Source organism: Vipera ursinii (genome assembly GCF_947247035.1).
Source record: "Vipera ursinii genome assembly, chromosome: 11".
Lineage (NCBI taxonomy): Eukaryota > Metazoa > Chordata > Lepidosauria > Squamata > Viperidae > Vipera > Vipera ursinii.
Window position 1 is genome coordinate 13,632,073 of NC_139524.1, and position 22,470 is coordinate 13,654,542.

The window sequence follows — 22,470 nt, forward strand, 5'->3', positions numbered from 1 at the left end:
TCTGCTGGTGCTTACTTGGCCCATCTGAAGTTTTATCTCTCTTTCTTCGTTTGCAGATGCAGTAGCACAAAGAACCCATATGGCTGAGAATAATCAGGGGGGGAGGCAGGATGGGTTTCTCATGATAGGCCATGACAAAATGATAACGCTGATATTTCCACACAAGGTTAGAGATGGCTTTCACTTGTAAATACACATTGCTAAAAAAGAAGAAGAAGAAGAAGAAGAAGAAGAAGAAGAAGAAGAAGAAGAAGAAGAAGAAGAAGAAGAAGAAGAAGAAGAAGAAGAAGAAGAAGAAGAAGAAGAAGAAGAAGAAGAAGAAAAACAGGTAAGTGTTTTAGTACAAAAATATCCTACAAACCAGTTTTGGCCATACGATGCTGGAAAGAGTCCTTCAAAATCTGTATTTACAAGAATTCTATTGTGGTTCGTGAGCAGAGATGGCAAAATTAACGGTTTTCATTTATCTAGTTTTGTTTCTACCTGGAAATCGCTTCTAGACTTCGTGCCTCAGACAGAAAAAAAAAATGAAATGCTGACTTAGGCATTTGCTGATTAGATAGCTAGTATTTACAATTATGTAAAAAAAAAGTTGAGGCTGCAATTTTAATTTGCATTTTACTACGCTAAAAAAGTTTGAAGTCAATGTTTTTTTTCCTTTTCCTCTTTATCCCACACTTCTTGTTTTTGCTTTCACTAGCTTTATTTTCGTTTATATTATGATAAACTTAATTTTTTTAAAAAATGACTTCTACTATGGTTCTACAATCACCAAGGTAATTTCTAAACCTCAGTTTAATAATCAAATGATCGTGTGAAGTTCATACATACTTAAAAAAGGCGATGAGAAGGTTGACCATAATGATGTACTGCACAAAAAGGTATACAGACTGAAGAAATGGTGTTAGCCATGATCCTGTCACACAGAGGTGCTTAGATTCGGAATTATTCGCACATACTAGGCAGATTTAAAAGAAAAAAAAACAATGATAAAATCTGGCAGACACAAAGGCGACACAAAGCCTACAACAACATTAATCTGTTTTTAAAATCAAAAATTCTGAAACATTTCATTCAAAAACATCCCTTGTTAATCATCTGAAGGTTTGTAAAAAACTCTTGAAACGTAACTGTCGAATGTCAGATCAAAGCTCGTTTTTTCTTATAAATGAACAAATGAAATCCTAATTACCCACCGTCAATTTCATAGGCATACACTTCACCAAAGATCATCCAGTAAGGCTGAAATACGATATCTTTTGCTAGAACCCAGGACGGTTCTTCATTAGGATAAAGTATTGCTTTCCTAGGTACTCCAAAACTGAGCAGGACCAGGGCCATGATCACTACAATATAAAACATGTTCGCCACCTGTTAAAAACAGCAAGAATCAAGAAATTGACAGTATTAGTAGAAGACCAACCTTGCCCAGCGGGGAAATATTCAAGATAGAGATTTCAATCTGCTACAGGAAGTCCTTGACTTAGATCCATTCTTTAATGATCGTTCACTGGAAAAAGTCACTGATGACCAATCTTCATACTTACGACCATCACAGGATGGTCACATGATCAAAATTTGGTTGCTTGGCAACCGGCATGATTTACAGTGGTTGCAGCATCCTGGGATCACGTGAGCTGCCATTTTTGATCTTCTGACCAGAAAAATCAATGGGGAAGATTCACTTAATAGCCATTGGGGATGGGGGGGAGAGAGATCATAAAATTGGGCATGAGTCACTTAGCAAAAGCCTTGCTTAGCACTGAAATTCTGGTTACAAGTGTCGGCGTATGTCAAGGATTACTTGTATGGATATTGCCAGGAAGTCTAACATTAGCAAACTAGCAAATGCTAAAGATTACTAAGTGGGTTTCCATCTTCATGTCTGGGGAATGACATATTCTTATGGTTTAACGAATAACTGAGTAAAGAGAATTCAAAAGTTTCAAATTTGGTTAAGATTCATATAATGCAAAACTATTCTTCTGCAGATAATATATAAAACCAGAGAGGAATGGAATAGGACCCTGATCCTCTTCGGGCCACTCAAATTTTTGGATAATGCTCTTCCATTCCTCCTCATAGTTGTCACCAAACTGTAACTGGAGCTAATGTTACATTTTCAAGATGAAAATTATTACAATTAATGGGAAATACTTGGACTAAATCTGGGAAGCAGCTATTTGGGCTTCATCTGTAATTTCTGCATATCAGTTCTGATCCATGCTTACCTTTCTATGTATAAATCCGTGATTTCAATGCAGAAAACAGTGCATGCCACACGTGTGGACTATATCTATGTAAAGTCTGTGTAAATCACACATGTGCAGCAAATACAATATGGGGGATGGGCAAGCAATAAAATGTGATCATTCAATTTCAGACATTTCCATTCTATATTATATTGCATGTAAGATCAAATACACCTATATTTGCTTATATCCATAGATATATTCATATTATCCCTCCCATACAAAGAATTAGCTACTAAATTCTTTTTTAGCTATCAATCTTTATTTACGGAAAGTAAAATAAAAACTAAATTTATATGCATTAAAAATTCAAGGAACAAACCACAATAATATTTTTCTTATAAAAAAAGAAACTTACCATTTTCCCAATCATCATGACATAAGGCCCAGCATGTTGGTTTACAGCCAGAAAATCCAACAGTCTCACATACCAAAAGATTATATTCAGGCAGTAAGTGAGTCTTCCAGCAACGAAAACATAATTTATTTGGTAAGTATTTTCATGGAAGTTCCCCTTTGCTCCAAATCTTAGTACAAAACCAATGAAGAAAGTGATAATGGCGATTGTATCGCTGACGTTGAAGTAATCGTTGAACCACACTTTAACCTTCTGACTAACCTTCCCAGCCTCTGACATAAAGATCTGTATTAAAAATAACAAGAAATTGGGCATGGTCAATTTTGTTTTGTATCGAGGACATGAGCGGCCTGATTAGATGGCCATTACATGTGAATCACAGCAATCTCTGTTGTATGCCAGAAAGCGGAGACCAAAAATCATGGCAGTAGCTTTACAAACCAGGGTTATAAGGCAGTGGTTTCCAGTGGGCCCCCTTTTATATAGCAATAGCAATAGCTTTTAGACTTGTATGCCACCCAATAGTGTTTTACAGCACTCTCTGGGAACATATTGGCCTCAACAATCTGGATCCTCATTTTACCAACCTGGGGTTCAAACATTATGCAAACATTATTCACAGGGTCAGATGAATGTCCAGCCTTGAACAATTTATGCTGGACTGGCAAAGTACAACTTGTGCGTACCATCTTTATACAACTAATTCAGACCACTGATTTTTGATTTTTATTTTTTTGGGGGATGAAGTTATCTGAAACCTTCTTCAGTGGAACAATGTTAAGGTGGACATACCTCTCGGATTTTCTCAACCGCCAATGTGAAAATGTAAGCAATGACAATCCATTCCTGAACCGAAGGCAATTCTTCCATTTTCACAAGAACCACAAAAGTATACAGCATCAGGAATCCTATATAGGCCAACTACAAAAACAAGCCAAACGTTAAGATACCCATCTGAATAAGTAAAAAATAAAAAATAAAAAAATCCCGGGGGGTGGGGGGTGGGATTCTTTACCACAACTAAAACCAACTCACCGTGTTGAACCAGAATTTCACAATTGGAGCGTGATAAAAAGCATAAAACTTTCGTGTAATGGGGAGCCTCTTAGGTTTTATGATGCTCTCCATATCATGCTTTCCGTCAGAATGATCCAAGACCCTCACTTCTTTGAACACTTCCTAAGATTGAAACGATATGTTTCAATGAGCTACATTTGGAAAGGGCTGTATTTTTCTTATTAAGAGTAGCTGACTGGATCCAGACGTAGTCATAGTCAGTGACAGAGTGGCAACACAATTCATTCACAGACCAAAAGTCCCAATTCAGTGCTCAGGATTTCTAAGCAGGGCTGAAGAAACATCTACTGAAGCTCCTGCTATCCATCACTATCAGCAATACTAAGCTGAACAAACCAGTGACTGATCTCGGTCTACACTGCTATATAAAGCCTATTTTCCAAAGTTCCTATAGTACCTATTTTGGAAAATATACTGTTTGGAAAATAATACCTATTTTCCAAAGTACCTGAAAGCAGGACAAAAAGCAAGGGATGGAATCTAATCAAGGGGGAAAAAACCGACCTAGATCTAAGGAGGAATTTCCTGACAGTTAGAACAATTAATCAGTGGAACAACTTGCCTCCAGAAATTGTGGATGCTCCAACACTGGTTTTTAAGACGAGATTGGACAAATATTTGTCCGAAATTGTATAGGGTTGTATAGGGTTTCCTGCTTGAGCAGGGCGTTGGTCCCTTCCAATTCTGTTATTCTGTTAAGTTCCTAATTTGTCCCATTGGCTTTAATGGGGCCTGGATCCATTGAAAGATTGTGAAGACTTACCATTGGTATTTCTTCTGCCATGTTCTGAAAATTGTTTTCACTGTCTTCCATTGTCATTTGATGTGCATCTTGGGACTGAGGAATGTGTGACATTTCAGCCTTGGTTTTGTACTCCAGCATTAATATAGTAGGAGGAAGAAGGATGCTCAGGATTACCTGCAAGATGTAACATTCAAACAATTTAAAGAATTATTTCCATGTAGAGGTACTTAGAAACAAAACAGAAGGGGGGAAAAAAGAAAAAAAAAAAAAGAACACCCAGCAAACAGATTCTCTGCTTTCTCTCCCCACCCTAATTTCAGCAAAATATGTCAGGTAGCAAGTAAAAGATGTAGAAGAATGCTTATATTGAGCAGCTTACGAATATATGCAGACAATTTCATAATACTCTTGAGGGGGAAGAATGCTCACCATGTCTAAATTATTATCTTAACTAAATGGGTTTGTACAAATTTCCATCCCTCGTCGTATTTTTCCCTCCACAGTATTGCATTCTGACTTCTGCAGCCAAGTTTAGCTGATTCAATCTTTGCAAAGCTTCTTTTCGTATCATTTAAGAAATGAAGCACGGCCACTTCTGACGATTCTTTGCTGATGAGCAAAGCAAGCGAGGGACCCATAAACCAAACCCAAGAAAGACGATCACGTAGCCTGGCTTAAAAGGAGACCTCAGAAGGTTGTGTAAAAGCACAGGTTTTGTTTTTTGTTTTTTTAAACAGAAGCATCTTCTTTCATTCTAACACGGTGGGGTAAATTTTCAGCCTGGTGTCTGGAGAGAAATGGAACCTCCTGTTGTTAATCTAGTCTATGTGGTTTACTTGTCTTGTACCATTCTGAAAACTTACCCCATTCACACCCTGATGCTTTGTCTGAATTCTGAGGAGGCTCTCACTTGCTCAGCTCATGCTACTAAAGTGAAGCATAAATGTGAAGACTTTCTACATCGCGTTTTACTTTACTACCTGTAGGAAGCTCAATTATAGTTCAGTTTTACACAGGGGTTGAGTCTGTTAATGGGTCACCACTAAGGTTTTAGTAGAAGATTAGTTCTCATGATGAACTAGAGATTCATCTCCACTTAAGGACTACTTGCCTGGATTCGGCCTTCTATAGGACTGTACCTTTTTCAAAAAAGATAATAAAGCATCAACAGAAAAGTTATTGTGCATTCCAACACCACCTCTAGCTTTGATTTTTACACATCCCTAAATAAAAGATGATACCGACAAAGACTACAGAACTAGCTTGAAGTTGTCTCCTTTCTTCATATAACACTATTGCAATAACACTCAAAGGCAGACACTGAAAACAAACATGAAAAGCATACCTTATACCATGAATTTTTCCTCATGTTCAGTCTTCCCATCCACATATCTGATAGTAACATCTGGGTACATGTGTGCGCTACAAAAGGACGAAGGCGTGAAGAAACGGCTAGTTTAAGGCAAGTGGCATTACTCCAGTTTTTTAGCTCGTAGGTTAGTAACTTCATTGCCATAGTTTCATCTTGTCGAAAGGACTGCTCTAATAACTCAACAGCCAGCTCCCCAAATTCACTGAAGAAAGGAGGAAAAAAAACCCAAAGACACTTAAAGACACATATGAAGAAAGACAAACTTGTTCACCCATAATGAACCCGACTTGCCTAGACTGAGGGAATGTACCCGTTTTAAAATTCTATGTGTTTGAGAGGAAGATTTTCTTTCTAAAATATAATAAAAGTTTTAATTTTAACTCAAGTCCAATTACTTGTCTTCCTGAGGAGAACTAGTATCTGATTCAGGAAAATGCTTCATTTATTCACAATGTTCCTGGAGCCGTTGCTGAATTTCCACAAAAAACAGTATCTCGCCAAATCAGATGTGAGAAACTAACGCAAATGATTGACTGGCCATTTTGAAGAAAATAAAAGGAAATGTCCAGCGTTAAGAATGAAAAAGACAACTGACTCTTAACTGTGGGACTGTTGTTGTTTTTACGAAGTGTAATTTTGTCGCACAAGAGATGACACAGGACAAGAGATGACTCACCTGGAGTATTCTTTTAGTTCTTCTGAGGTATCGTCAACCAGGTCATTTTGTTTTGATTCATAGGCCATGGAACGGTAAAGCTTGCAGGCCACTAAAGCTTTTGCCATAGACTCTTCGCCGTGCTGCCAGAAAAAGAGCGCCATTTTTTGTCTCTTCATTAGCACCGCCCAAAGTAACAACTCATTAAGAGGGTACGGAAAACGCCTGGTTTCCGGATCATCAATATCGACAATGTCATCTTTGGTTTTTTTCTTTTTTCCTTCATCTGTGGCAGTGTCAGCCTTTCAAAAGAAAAAGAAAAAAACACACGCACACAAGAGCCTGTAATTGAAGAACTCATAATTTATTTTTTTAAAAAAATATATTGTGTTGGACCAATTACGCGCTCAATGGCCAAACTACCCACGCTTATACTCTGACGATGTTAGCAGGGGCTAACGAAAGCTTAGTATTTAATAAAACACACAAACACACACACATGCGCGCCAAGGGAGCAGCTGCTATTGCATACCTTTGGTTTGTAAGGCTGTGCAGTTTTGATGAAGTGATTGTGCCGCATTTTTTCTTTCTTATCCACCCTGTTCCCAAAAGGTTCGTGGCTTTTACGCAACTGAGGGGTGCTGCCTGAAGCATTTCGCCCGGAGCGCTACATATACGTTACATGTATGTTTTTTAAAAGGTTAAAAACAAATTAAAAAGAGGGTTATTCAAATACGTTGCCAGGCTTGCACAAAACAATAGAAAGCATTACCTAAAGTTATAAAACCCAGATGGGTTTTAAATACGTCAAGTGATACACAGCCTAATTATAACCACAGAGGTGAGAGAATGTGGACATCAGAGATTAATTGCATATCAGTTATGAATGCACTGGAAGGAAACTTCTCATCCAGCTTCTGTCTACAAAACTGGGATAAAACTCGCCTATCTTAAAAGGCTGTTTGAACATTCAGTGGAAATAATATTTCTGTTCTCTTAGAAAACACATGTGAATTGCTCTGGACCTAATCTAAGTATCCAGACGGAGGCCACTTACCATGAACATTATCACTTCAGTTCTGAAAGCATTTCATGGGCTGCTAGGTTTCTACTGAGATGCTTGCAATGTCCTGCAGTGCTTTATACAGCTTAGCCTTGAATATCTGAGCGAGGGCCTTCTCCCTGGTGTACCTGCACATCAACTAAAATCTGATGGAGATTGCCAACTGAGGGTGCCAGGTTTGCCTAGGATTAAAGACTACAATTGGAGCATCTGCACAAGATCTTAATGGACAGGCAGATCCACAAGGGAGAAAGGCTGATTCGTAAGAAGCCAACTCTACTTACACATTGGAAAACACGCTTTCATTTGTCACACAAAATAAAAATCATGTACCCGGCTGCTGCCACTGAGGCTGTTGTAGATCACTCGGAAGCGTTTCCTTGTGTATGTGCACCGATAGGTTCCTCCCATTAAGTATTCAACAACAAGCCCAACGTCAATCAGAGTGAGCTTGTACCCTGGAGGAAGATTTCCCTATGAACGAAAAATAGAAATTTGGAACTGCGTTTCAAAAAAATTTGGCGTTGTTGAAAAAAAAGAAGAAGAAGGATCTGCCAAATAAAATAGCCTCCTTACCCTTGATTAAACCCCTTCCCCCAGGTGTTTTGGAACTGCAAACTCATCAGAAACAAAACTATACTAAACTGGGAGAAGGGAGGAGATGAATATGGTTTGTGAGATTCTGAAGAACGTGAAAACATTTTATCAACTGAAGCCTTTACCTGTTTGACATCTCGGACAATGTGAAACAATGCTGGATTTGTTGGGCCTTGTTTCTTGATGAAGAAAGTAGAAAATGAAGAATTTTAGATAGTTTCAGGCAAGCAATAAATAGAAGAATTACTAAATGCTGATTGTTCCCTTATTTTGGTTTAACTCGCCAAACAGCTATACTGTTGCAATATCTAAAATGAAAATTGAAGCACTTTAAACAGTTATAAAATAGTTCTGCACAAGCAAAGTTTTCACTCAGCAGAAGGGAAAAAAATGTACAAATTGATGTGGAGGAGCAAAATTTCTGTTCTGCTATTGGATTCCATTCCAATAAAGGTGGAATACAATAAAATCATCTATTAAAATTATCTTAGCAAAGAGTTTGTTTGCTAAAATTTGTTTTTCCCCTCAAATCACCCAATACGTTTTGCTTGGTTTCCAGATGAAAACGTAAACCTCGTTCCATGGCAGAGATTTTAAAAACAGTGTGTGGACATTTTGCAATGGATGATCATCAACTTACAGTGTTGTAAAGTTCTTCCAGTCTGGGAATTGTCAGAAATTTGTGCATGCTTATTCCATTTTCAATAAGAAGTTTCACAAAGGCAACTCTGTCCATCACAAGAGCATCCAACATAGCCTGCTCTAAAGAGCCAACCTGAATGAAATGTTAAGATGACCATGCTTAAATTGAACAATATACAGAAATACAAAACGTGACGCAATATTGCCCGAATATGGCAGTATTATGCAAACAAAGAGTTTATTTTAAATGACAATTCCTACTTTGAAAATACTGATAAATTAAGAATCTGCTTAAGTAAAAATTAATGTTGTTTAATTTGCCTTGGGGTTGTGGAGACGAGGTAGCCCAGCACTCTGTTTGCTCATTCTGGTTATCAGCAATCTTATTTACGTTGTCCGTATTCCAACTGCCAGCTTTACTTACCAGCCACTGTTGTCCATAAACAAAAACATGATTTTTGGCAATGTCAACTCGATCCCAAGCAAGGGTTAGAATAAGCTGATCAAAGGCAGAAGCATTTGTCCCTAAAAACAAATGTAAACAAACAAAAAAAGTTTTGAAATTCAATCTGTTAGCCGCAAAAGTCTAATTCCAAAAGTATCCAGAGCCAATACAATTGGCTGATTTTAATATTTTGCTAAAGGGAAATAACACATGTGGATTGGAGGAAAGGCCCTGAAGCTAAGAAAGATCTATTATTTTACAGAGCTACAGAATGAAGTGTACAGACAGAAGAGAATATCTGTAGCTCAGGTTGAACTGTGGGGGTCCTTGATGCTCTCTGACAGTTGGTCTTCAAACTTGGTCCTTTTATGACTTGTGGACTTCCAACTCCCAGAATTCCTTAGCCAGCGTGCCTGGCTGAGAAATTCTGGGAGTTGAAGTCCTCAAGTCATAAAAGGGCCAAGTTTGAAAACCCCTGCTCTATGAGCTTGGTTGTTTTCTTGCAGATGATCCCTCAGTGCACTGATGATGTTACTTAAGTTTGGCAATAAAACATCTGCAAAAAAACAACCAAGCTCAGAGAACACCAGAGATCCAATAGAATAAAGTGTGCCTGAAATTAATAGATCGGTGAATGTTGTTCATATCTGACCACCCCATCAATATGCTGGAGGGTACCATAAAAGAAATGGCAAGTTTATGCAGAATTAAACCAAGAATTATCTAGCATTCAGACAATTGCATATAATTGTCACACCCTTATAAAGAAATGATGAAATCAGGATCTGAAAGAATCAATCAAATAAACAGCAAAAAGATGATTATTATTTTTTTCCTAAAGGGTATTCCCGAAACAATTCCCAATCAGAAACAAGACAGCCAAAAAGTAACGTGGAACCATCTTACCTTCTAAGATAAACAATATAACTTTAAAAGAAAAATGTACCTTTCAATAGAGCTGTAAGGATGGCAACATCAATATCCTGATGTTCATCAGATCCAATGTGGAACACTGTAATCTGTTTTAAAAATTAAATTAAGAATGAAAGAAAGCAAGTTGTTTAGATGTGGACACTGCATCTCACGTACACAGATTGTATCATGTTAAATTGAAATGGGAATTCTAACTTCAGTAATATTTGCAAGTAGACCAATTATCTGGATTTAGTAGAATATATTTGAATTCTTCCCAGGGTAAAATATTCATTGAGCAAAACCTTGTAGCACGTGGAGGCTTACCAGTTCCCTTTTTTTCATGCATTCCAGCAGTGTCTGGAATAAATGAACCGCTTCACTCTGACCAAAATTGAATGTCTTTTTGATGGTTGAAATGATTTCTGGTTCAGCTCCGTCAGGGATACTCCTGAGGTTAAATAAAGAAATCAGAAATTTCTGCATAATTATCATAGGTACAGTATCAGATATGTTTATAAAATAAAAAAAAATTCAAAGCTAGAGGGGAAAGACGGATTCATTACAGAACTAGGTCCCAGTAAAATGTTTCTCAGGCAGCTGCGCTTAGCTCAGGGGTAGGCAACCTGGGCTCTTTTAGGACTCGTGGACTTCAACTCCCAGAATTCCTGAGCCAGCACAGCTGGCTCAGGAATTCTGGGAGTTGAAGTCCACGAGTCCTAAAAGAGCCCAGGTTGCCTACCCCTGGCTTAGGTTAAAGATTCAACTGCAGAAAAATTGCTCTCATCCTAGGGAGACGCTATAGTTCAGTGGTTGAGCACACATAATTTTGCACAGAGGAAGCCTCTACTTCAGACATGTCAAACTCACGACGTCACGTGACGTCGCGCGACGTATCGGAGCTTTTTCTCCATTGCCGGCAATGGGATAGGCGTGGTTTTCTGATGACGTGTCCGGCCCACGGGCCGGCAGTTTGACACCCCTGCTCTACCTGAACACATTTCAGGGTAGCAAGGCTGAAATGGATTCTAGTCCACAAATCTGGATGACATTTGGAAAAGACTGAGCAAGAAGGACAAACGACCCAATTTGATAAGATAAGATAACCTTTATTGTCTTTTTTTTTTTACTGTGGGCACAACGGCACATATCAAAAATGAAATGTAGTTGCCCGCTCTCAAAAGTGAAGCACATACATGACACACACCTAAACATACTACATACAACATATGTATAGACCCACACCCCTACATATACATAACAAATAAATATTAAATACTGTCCACCTTGAACGTATAACGGAAGGAGATGGAAATGGAGATCAGCCCCGCTGTAGGTGGCTGATGCTTCAAAAGGCTTACCCGCCTTCTTCTGTTTGCTTATAAACATAAGCCAGGATATCCGCAGCTCTGCCAGTCCCTTCGCAGACCACCACTGGAACAGGAGGGCTTTGCTGAAGATACTCCAGGACAGTAAGGACAACATTGGGACCCCCTTCAAAGATAAGTGCCACCACAGGAACACCTTGACCAATTCCTAGGTAAAGAGGTTTTAAAGAAAATATAAAAATGCTCTGTTCACGTGAAACAGATTTCTTTTTTTAAAAAAAATTAAATTTTAAAGCCCCAGCTTTACAATATAAAAAGCTGAATGTGCATCCTCTACACAGCAGGGCTCTTCAAACTTGGCCCTTTTGTGACTTGTGGACTTCAACTCCCAGAATTCCTCAGCCAGACTGCAGATTTTGTTGTTTTGTTAAATTGACTTTGCAGTTTCTGTTGGTTGGCAAAATTAATTTTACTGCTATTCATCAGTGAGCAATGAACATTATTGCTTAACTGTATTGAGCAACTCTTCCTGAATGATCAATATGTGCCGGGGATACAGACTGAACTATGGAGGATATGAGAGCCTTGCAGAAATATTTAAGCACGTACATAATATTGCTGAGATATTTCAATGAATGTTATGAGTAGGCAAAGAAAAAGAACCATGAACAGGCATTAAAAAGTAGAATGCAAATGAATAGATGAGCCTTGGTGGAGCAAGTGGGCTAATGCCTCCTTAAGTAACCCCAGCTGCCTGCAATTAGTGCAGGTTCGCGTCCCACCAGGCTCAAGGTTGACTCAGCCTTCCATCCTTCCGAGGTAGGTAAAATGAGGACCCAGATTGTTGGGGGCAATTAAGCTGACTTTGTAATAATGCCGCTTGGGGGGGCGGGGGCGAAAGCCCTAATAAGCAGGCATATACATAGAATGAAGGCTATTGCTAAGCACATTGATTTGTGCTTAGATTGTAAGCCGCCCTGAGTCTTCGGAGAAGGACAGGATATAAATGGAATTAAAATAAAATAAATAAATAAAATAAATAAAATAATGAAAAGATTTACAAAAGCCAGAGAGGTCACGGTTTTCCAGTATAGTTGACTATGGAGAGCTGAACACATTATATCATTTTAAAAGCCTGAAAAACCACTCGGGTTTGCAGAAATTAAATAGGCCCGGCTGCTGCTCACAACCACATGAAAGAACATGTGGGAAAGCTACAGTGACTGCCTTGAACAACCTGGCAGAAAGGTGAAATACATTTGCAATCCTTTCTATACTTAAACTCTCTTTCCTGTAACCTGTAATTGGGTGAAACGGTGCAGCAGAGGGCAAAACCTTTTGAACCAAGGTACCGCAGGTGGACTAAAACTTTTTTTTTATTGAAAAGTTTTAACATACAATTTTTTCTTTAAAAATCCCCCCTCCCCCTCCCTTCTCCCTCCCCCCCCTACCTCTCCCCCCTCCCCCCTCCCCCCCCCCGACTTCCCAGAGCTAAATACAAGGTATATATAAAAAAAACAATCATAAACAACCATATACTAACAACCTTAAACTCTAAAATCCATCACTCTCTAGCTTATATAGGATAAAACAAACCTTAGTAATATTAAATATATATAGAAAAACCAAAATAGAAAAAGAAAAAAAGAAAGAAGACTTATTCAAATGCTACATGGACTAAAACTTATCTGTTCCAACAAGCCGGCCTGGCCTGAAGGATTTGGGTTTTAAAAAATTTTATTTTTATTGTATTCTTACTTTATTTCTCTCTACACCGCCCTGAGTCCTCCGGGAGAAGGGCGGTATATAAAAATAAATAAATAAATAAATAAATAAATAAATAAATAAATAAATAAATAAATAAATAAAATCCGGGACCCAAGACTCCCATGGAATTGAAACATAGACTAGCCTCGACATTTGCCTTTCATTGCACAAACAAGTCAAAAGTTGATCAGCACCCATTTTAAATATAGGTAATCATGCACAAGGTCTGAAGTGTGGTTTTACCACAGTCAGCTAAGTCAGCATAAATGCAACCCAAACACCGTAAATACGCAATCATTTTTCACAGCAATTTTTTTTATAATTACAAAACATTGCACTATCGAAGTTTTACCATAATCTATTTGAGAAATTGAAATAGATGCATTGCATGTCTTACCAATGAATATATGTGAATTGACCTTCCGCAAGTAGAACAATTTTTTTAAAAAAATCAGTTCCTACTATTACACAAGCTCCATAAAACCTTTACCACTTTATCACCCACCTTCTAGCTTGAAAGTCATATTATTTCATGCACATTAAAATAAATACTCAATAAAAAGGTAAAGGTAAAAGGTTCCCCCGCACATGCGTGCTAGTCGTTTCCGACTCTAGGGGCCGCTGCTCATCTCCGTTTCAAAGCCGAAGAGCCAGCGCTTGTCCGAGGACGTCTCCGTGGTCATGTGGCCAGCATGACTAGACGCCAAAGGCGCACGGAACACTGTTACCTTCCCACTGGAGCGGTCCCTATTTTGCTACTTGCATTTTACGTGCTTTCCAACTGCTAGGTTGGCAGAAGCTGGGACGATCAACAGGCGCTCACTTTGTTACGCGGCACTCGGGATTTGACCTGCCAAACTGCCGATCTTCTGATCAACAAGCTCAGCGGCTTAACCCACTGAGCCACCGCATCCCTATAATACTCAATACTATCATTATAATCATATACCACACGTACTTGCATGAATTCGTTGCTGACTGATTGTTTTTTCCAGTTCTCGCCGCAATTTCACTTCTGCTCCGTATTTTCCCACTGTGCCATCATCCACCAGTATGAAATGGGAATGAAGATTATTCAGGACGTTTAATTTACTTAAAGGATTTAGCAGAGTTTGATATGGAGCAACAACCTAAACATAAAACAAAATTAATCTGTTCCTGTGTAATAAATCAAGGTTGCTCTTTCAAACAGACAACAGACTGCAATCTCCAATGATCGTCCTATCAATTAGTGAAGGGCCAATCCTCTGTTCTTCAGAAAAGGAAATGGCAATACAAGATGAACTTGCAGGTGGCTTTATTCAAAAGTGGAATACTGTTCCACTTTTATATCTGATGGAGGTGATGGAGAGAGAGGGGCATGGGGATTGCTGATCCACAGAGTGGTCAAGGGTCAGACATGATTGAATGCCTGATGATGATGAAAGACTATTACAATTAAACTCCAATGCATTGACACTTTTTTTTTTGCAATAGTGGTGAATATCTGTAGCTCGGATGGAGAGTGAAGGTTCAATTTCTGAGCTTGTTTGTGGGTTGGTTTCCGAATGTTTCGTTACCAGGCTAGGTAACATCTTCAGCGGAGTTTAAGAGGAAGATGTTACTCAGCCTGCTAACGAAACGTTTAGAAACCAACCCACAAGCTCGGAGAACAAACCTTCACCCTCACATTTTAAAATATTTATTGCAAAATCAAAGTCTTCTATGTGTCCAAAATAGAGTTTTGTTAAAGTATCTTGCTTTGCTCTGATATACTGTACCAGTTTGTTAACTAACACAAAGTGTAAACTCTCTGCAAAAAAAACCCAGCTTTCAACCCCATTCATTTTACAATTACATTTTATAACCTTAAAAATTCAGATCAAAACCCGAACAGGAAAATGGCCTGGTTATGTGCTGGGCCTTGGGGTCCCAAGCGTGTTACGGACCCTGTTTCCTGCTTATCTATGGATTATAATTTTTCTCAGCTATATTTACTTTTTCTCATTGGGTTTTTCTCATTGGTTTCAATTGGTTTTATGTTTTGTGACCCAGAATCGCTTGTTTGAAAACGGCAGCCATGTAAATTGAACAAACGAATAAACAAATAAAATAAACAATTTTCATCCCCAGTTAAGAGCACATACAATGATTTTAGGAACTTACGTCTTTCCCAACGAGGTCATTTCTGTTCTCAATCACTCCCCAAGGAGCTATTCCAATAGTGCAAATCTTTCGAGATGAGTGGGAGGCATGCTCCTTGAGAGCATCACCAACGTGTTTTGCAACTCCTACGCAAGAACAAAAGTACACGTGCATTGAGAATAAATCTCCACAAAATTCAGTACGTTGGTTCATACAAGACAACTAATTAATACTTGTCAATGAAAAAGCAATTCACTGTCAGTCCTTTTCATCCTCTCCCTAGTCTGGTTCACTAGCTTCGCCCCTCTTCTGATCACGAGAATGTATATACTTAATATACTTACAAACTTTCGTTCAGTGACCGAACTTACAATGACGCTGAAAAAAAGGGATTGTTTTTCACGCTTACGACCGTTGCAGCATCTCCATGGTCACGTGATCAAAATTCAGACACTTGGCAACTGGCTCATATTTACGACGGTTGTAGTGTCCTGGGATCATGTGATCCCCTTTTTGCGACCAAGCAAAGTCAACGGGAATGCCAGATTCACTTAATAACCGTATTACCAATCTAACAACTGCAGTGATTCACTTAGCGACTGTGGCAAGAAAGGTCATGAAATGAGGCAAAACCCACCTAGCAACCGATATTTTGGGCTCAATTGTGGCCGTAAGCCGAGGACTATCTATGTTATCTCTCAAGCTCGGTGTCATCCCAGGGTTCCAAATATGCTACCTCCATGGACCTTTAAAAGAAGTTCTGACTCATTGTGACATCAAAACAGTAACACGACTCAGGACCACTTGTCTTGTACATGTGGATCAAAAATAAGTTTCAAGTCAAGGCATCACCTGTGTTCACCCCTCCAGTTATAATCCAGGCTCCGGTTGTTACTGCAGCTTTAATAAGGCCTTTCCCAAGCAACTGTTTGATCCGTGGGTGAAGCTCAAATTTTTGCATCCCTCCGTGTACAGAAACAACTAGTTTTGGCAGTTCCAGCTGCCATTCTTTAAGCATCAGTTGGAGAATGGCCTCAGGCCTGGTGTCATATGATAATCGTACATACTGTCAGAAAAAGGGAACGAAACAAGCAAAATATGTAAAATAATTTCTGCACTGACACACAAATATACAGCTGAAAGACTCCTTCAGATTCAGGATAAGTTTCTAATGAATGTTTTCAGAGATATGTTTGGATTCATAAAATGATTTGTTCGATTGTGGTTTAGCATATTCTACAAATACAAGCCATTCTAATTTCTACCCCTGGGTTAATAATTTAATAACGCAAATCTAGGCATAAAGGCTTAGTTAACAAACAATGGTTAAAATAAAATGGAGCTCAGCGTGATACACCAATGACTTTAAGACTTAAAATATAAGGATAAGCTAAATTCTCTTCAAAATAGCATTTAAGAATACCAATTTTGACAGACTTTCTCTGGCTTCCACAATACGTTTGGTGTAAGTTCAAGGTATATATGATGACTTCTCAACAACTGGAATTTTTGCACTGGAGGAAGTAGCACTTTCTCTATGTTTTGGGTGCAATAAAAAAAACAGTGGAAGGAGGAAGTGTTTTCTCGGTTGTGGCACAGTTACCGAAAACCTTCAGTTTTTATAGACACAAGACCAGAGGTAGGCAACCTCGGCTCTTTTATGACTCATGGACTTCATCTCCCAGAATTCTTGCGTCAGCTATGAGTCCATGAGTCATAAAAGAGCCGAGGTTGCCTACCCCTGCACAAGACTAACAAGAGAGGTTTTCTTTTATCACAAAATAAAAAATATATTGCGAAATAAGATTGTCAGTGGGGTTGTTTCTGTATTAATTGTCTTAAATATGTTTAGATCATGAAGTTCAGCATGGTGACTAAGCAATAAATGCCCACATCCCAATGACTAATTTAAGTGTGTGTCTGTCTGTGCGGGCATATACGGACATGAACTTCCTACAAGGGAGTATGAAGAATAAACAAATGGAATAAGGCAGAGGTGGGGAACGATGGCACTTTTATGACTTGTGGACTTCAACTCCCAGAATTCTTGAGCTAGCCATCCTGGCTCAGGGATTCCAGGAGTTGAAGTCCACAAGTCATTAAAAGGGCCATCGTTCCCCACTCCTGGAATAAGGTGAAGTGCTTCAATTATGCCTCCATTTCACTGAATTATCAGAATCAACAAAATGCAAAGAAAAACTGAAATGCTGCATTAAATAAATGGACAAATGTAACATCCATATTAATGGATCAATTAATAGCCACTGATATGGATATAAAATCCAGTTCAAAAGATGGAAGTATAAATAATTGTTAGCCCCATCCATGGAAGCTTACCAGAAGACAAAAGAGTTTAGATAATATTTTAAACGGAAGGGCAATTCAGTCGTATGAGAACTTGACTCAACTCCCATCTATTTCTTCCCTGTCACTTCTGGCTTGGATGGCCAATGCTCCTATTTTAATCTTCACTTGATATTGCATTTTAAGATGATTGCAGAAGCACTCATCAGCTCCACCATGAGAAGACAAACAAAACTCTTGGTACAAACCTTAGCTCGGTAGGAATGAGAGCCTCCTTGAAAATTAATTATACCGTAAGCATCCGTTGAACTCTGCTCTGTATGTTTCTCTACAGACCATTCCTCGTGTTCCTGATTAAAGTTTTCACCTAGTTTCACATCGGAGTATTTCATGGCCAGGCTTGCAGTGAAGCACGCATGTTGCCGTACCAAGCGACCACAGCAGCACCTAAGGACAGGAACGTCACTTCAGGAAACTGGACAGGCGCATTGCAGTAACATTACAAGCCGCAGGATATGTTCATTGTACTTCACAGTCTCAACCTGTTAACTTCCACCAAATTTAAATCAGATACTTTCTTTCTCTGAAAACTGCAATTCCGATTTTTTTTTCAGAAACTTGGGAAGAAGTTCCCCTTTCAGAGGTCACATTAAAGAAATCAAACTGCAGTAGAATGAAGATTCATAATGCTATTAGGAAGAGAGATAATATCTAAGGGCTTGAATGCTAGGATAGCAGGGATAGTTTTGTCTACTGCTCACTTTTAATTCATGCCTACATTCTCCATGCTCTTCATGTAAACACCTTTTTTCATTTAACCTTCTCTACATTTTGACTTATTTCTGCTCCCAGAGACTCTTTAGACAGACTATAGCTTACAGATATTTTACTTGTATTATTCAACCTAGCTTTTAAGAATATTTTATTTCATGCAAAACTACTTACCTGACAAGTTGCTGACATATCTGACATCCTGGAAGACATCTAAGATTAAAAATGTAAAAAGATAATCTAAAACTGGTCACAGTTTCAAAAAGTACATTAATAAAACAGGATACCATATGACTTTTTTTTAAATAAAAAAGATTATTTTTGTTCACTACAGAACAACAGGAAAAAGAGTAAAACACAGCAAACATGATGTAAGCAAAACAAAAAATGGTATTGTTTCCAGCTGTGGGATATATTCAATAAATTAGCACAAATTAAGAGAAAAATCGTAATTCCTTCTTCTCAATTATATCCCAACCTCAAGGGAAAAAAACCCCTCTTTTTACGTTCCTGTTTATTTTCCAATTCTTAAAGCATTCCCATTTCATGCCATAGAATTTCCTCTTCAAATTTCTTAAATCCAAATTGCTACTGAAGAAATTAATAGACCTCTCAGATCCCTCATGAGAATGCTTAAATCTTAATTGTGAAGCGGATACCAACAGCTGCAATATTTGTGCATCTCTTTTCATTTACCTGTGAGGATCCTTTGAACTTGGTATTATGTAGACACATTCCCGTTTGGTGAAAGTATTTTCTATCCAAGATTTCTGGGACTGTAAAATAAAATGTTTTAAATATCATACCAAGGCAATAGTGGAGTTGCAGAGAGTTGTTTTTCCATGGGATCTATCGCCCATATTTCTCAGTAACTTAATGTCTAACTATGTCTCTCCCCTGTCAGTGTTCAAGCATATACAATTCAGGCCTCGTTAACCTGAAATAGATTAATCTTGCCAAATAAGTTATTGCGTACAATATCTGATTCTTAAGGTAAAAATGTGTTTTAACTAATTTGTTATGAAGCAACACAATCTGAAGTTTTTAAAAATCAAGCTTAAGTAGTTTTAATTTGTTATTTTCCTATAAAGTTATATTTGCAACAGATATTTTGAGACTTGGTTTAATAAGAATATTTAATTCTTATTAGAGATTAATTCAAAATCCTCCCCATCCAGATATTGTGCAAAACACAACTGTAGTTTTCCAATAAATGTACTTTATAAACATCTTTGAGATTGTTTCATCTGAATTTCATCTGACTTTTCAAATTAACAGTATGTTTAATAGGCAAAGAGAAACACAAGACATCCAATTGGTAAACAACTCACAATTTAGCACAAACATTACTACTTTACCATTAACAGGGTTACATTGAACAGACAAGAAAAATCGGTCTGCTTTCAAATACAAAATGCCTGTTACATTTTCTCTTTATCTCTGTAAGGCATTTAACCACCTCTTATCAACAGCTCATTTGTTGATAAGAGGCTGAAATAAGCTAAAATCTCACAAACAACCCATTATATCAAACAAAAATAGGATGTTTAAGGCAGGATTGTAAGCAAGAAACCAACTGCTGGACGACTCCCTAGAAATTGATTAACTAAAAATTAAATGTTTTACTCCAAGCATTCAAGTGAAAACGTACCCAACAAGTTTACCTTTACTTAGCTAGTATATTTCCTTAGGGGAAAAAGACAAAAGCTGGTGATAGGCAAGTTAGTCTCCACCAACATTTACCGGCATGCTGTTAAAACCTCTCATCTCTAAACATAAGAAGAATGTTAAACTCTGTTAATATAGTTATTATTCTAGGTATCTTAGGTATTTGTATAATATTAAAAGGAAAAAGGTAAAATCATAAAGCTAGCAAAATATTTTTTTAAAATACCTGATCAAGATACAAGGTCCACCTTATTTTGTCTTTGCAGAAATCCATGCCCAGCAACTACTAGCAGGCTCCTTTGAGGATCAATCTTATACCACAAAGTTTACTCTAATTTAAGGTTTTAGAGATGACAGGTTATAACAACGCACTGCTGCCTAAAATGCAGGATGAGATCAGACCTTAAAATAATTTAACATTACATTATAGGGACCATTCTATTATTGCATTTAAATGAAGTTCGTATTTTAAGGGGTTTTCTCTTTAATGTACCCTTATTATTTAACTATAACTCCAGAAATTAAAGTCTGTGATGTAAGAGAATGGATATGTCAGAAAACATTAAAATTAACATGAATGTTCTGCCATACTACGTTAAAATTGTTCTTTGGTGACTGATGGTTATGCTTTGTTAAAGGAAAATATTTTAAAATTCACTAATATTTAATTTTTGGTTAATTAATATAACTGAGCACCGGTTGGCATCCAAGAATGGCAATTAAAAAATTCAACGAATCAATTTGAGCCCTTCAATAAACACTGAAATATAACAGATGTTTGATCCAGAGTTCTGAGATTAGACTATAGCACATGTGTGTTTGTTTATAATCCAACTATATTCTGTAACCATCAGTTCTATTTATATGGAACAGAAAGCAGGAATTCCCATTTATACGTTTAGGAAGATGACTGTGCATTGTTCACAAGATTCAGAAACTGTATTACCGGTAGACCTAAGTTCCTAGTTCATATAATACAAGAAACAAGTCATAAATGGAGTTGTCTGAAAATCAGACACATCCAACAGCAGGAGAAAATAGATGAACATTAGAAAAAGTTTGACAGCATGCCAGTCATTCATCTGCAAGTTTGACTTATGGTTCTCAGCAAATCCAGACATGTATTGCTATTCTATCATCAAGGACTGAGCCTATTCAAAAGACAAATCCTTCCCATGGCAATTTATTCATTTATATTAATTACTGCAGCATTTCACGCTGTGTAAATTGCCTTATGAATAAGCAAACAGTGTTTTCTTGTATTGGGCAGTTATTCAAACGTATATTAAGTGTAATGGAGTATGTAATAGCAAGCACTACAAGTCAGATATCTATGACAAACTACCTCCATTCAACCCTGGGTCACCTTATCTATCTAGAAAAGCAGAGAGGTCAGATCAGTAACAGAAAAGATCATGTTCGAATCAGGAGAAAGAGCAAAAAGGCAGCATTGGATAAAATGTTTCCTCTGTCTGAATTAAATGGAATTGTAGACATGTTTACTCAGAAATGCCAGAGTTTCTTACAGCTTATCCTCAAAAAAAACCACGCATGAAATTGCACTGTCAACAGGAACTTACAAACCAAATGGGATGTTTGTGTCTCCAACTTATTAATGGAGAAAGAAAAAGTCACAACTGCAAACAAAATCACAAGGTGATCTAAAATCCCTGTCCCCATCACTGATGTAAAACTTGGGGCAATTGAGATGCTACTTTCAACCTCCACATGTCTCTGCCAATATTCCAACGTTCTTCATTGTCTCATTTTTTCCTCCCCAAAGAAAAATAGAACGAAGTCACTGGGGGATACAGCATGTATATAAGTGTAGCCCTTTTCTTCTCTGTAAACAAACTCCTCAAATGCAATAAGATTGAATGACCTTTACAATCAGATATACCACATTTTTCTGTCTCACACCAATTTTCCTTCTCAATTTGGAAACCCCTTATACCAGAGGTCTTCAAACTCGGCCCTTTTATGACTCATGGACTTCAACTCCCAGAATTTCTCAGCCAGGCATGCTGGCTGAGGAATTCTGGGAGTTGAAGTCCATGAGTCATAAAAGGGCCGAGTTTGAAGACCCTGCATACTGTATGTGAAAGCTTCCCTTAGAAATATATACCGTATTTTCTGGCGTATAAGACGACTTTTTAACCCATGAAAATCATCTCAAAAGTTGGGGGGTCGTCTTATACGCCCAGTCGTCTTATACGCTGGAAAATATGGTATAATATACTTTCCTTCCTTGCATTTTGCAAAGTCTTTCGATTTGATGGAGTTTTGGAACCTAATGGACCAAATTGTGGGTGTTCATCTAGATACGAATATTGCTTAGTAATGCTTGCTTCAATCAATTTCTATTTTGTTGAACACTGGGGTTGTACAAC

General features: G+C 37.9%; 1 protein-coding gene across 2 annotated transcripts in view; it reads right to left on the reverse strand.

Annotated features, from left to right (window-relative positions):
- TRPM7 (transient receptor potential cation channel subfamily M member 7) overlaps positions 1–22,470 on the reverse strand; it is a 53,527-nt gene that overhangs the window by 15,723 nt on the left and 15,334 nt on the right. For both annotated transcript variants that reach the window (XM_083371006.1, XM_083371007.1), the window contains exons 2-24: positions 19,109–19,188; positions 18,587–18,625; positions 17,890–18,088; positions 16,190–16,403; positions 15,359–15,483; positions 14,172–14,343; positions 11,480–11,654; positions 10,446–10,569; positions 10,153–10,225; positions 9,186–9,286; positions 8,760–8,894; positions 8,245–8,298; positions 7,856–7,996; positions 6,992–7,126; positions 6,481–6,761; positions 5,778–6,006; positions 4,451–4,606; positions 3,646–3,789; positions 3,403–3,531; positions 2,611–2,895; positions 1,197–1,371; positions 832–958; positions 16–200 (exon numbers count right to left, since the gene is read on the reverse strand). In XM_083371006.1, the coding sequence (XP_083227132.1) occupies positions 16–200; positions 832–958; positions 1,197–1,371; positions 2,611–2,895; positions 3,403–3,531; positions 3,646–3,789; positions 4,451–4,606; positions 5,778–6,006; positions 6,481–6,761; positions 6,992–7,126; positions 7,856–7,996; positions 8,245–8,298; positions 8,760–8,894; positions 9,186–9,286; positions 10,153–10,225; positions 10,446–10,569; positions 11,480–11,654; positions 14,172–14,343; positions 15,359–15,483; positions 16,190–16,403; positions 17,890–18,088; positions 18,587–18,625; positions 19,109–19,188 (3,478 nt within the window). The remainder of the gene's footprint in view (positions 1–15; positions 201–831; positions 959–1,196; positions 1,372–2,610; positions 2,896–3,402; positions 3,532–3,645; positions 3,790–4,450; positions 4,607–5,777; positions 6,007–6,480; positions 6,762–6,991; positions 7,127–7,855; positions 7,997–8,244; positions 8,299–8,759; positions 8,895–9,185; positions 9,287–10,152; positions 10,226–10,445; positions 10,570–11,479; positions 11,655–14,171; positions 14,344–15,358; positions 15,484–16,189; positions 16,404–17,889; positions 18,089–18,586; positions 18,626–19,108; positions 19,189–22,470) is intronic.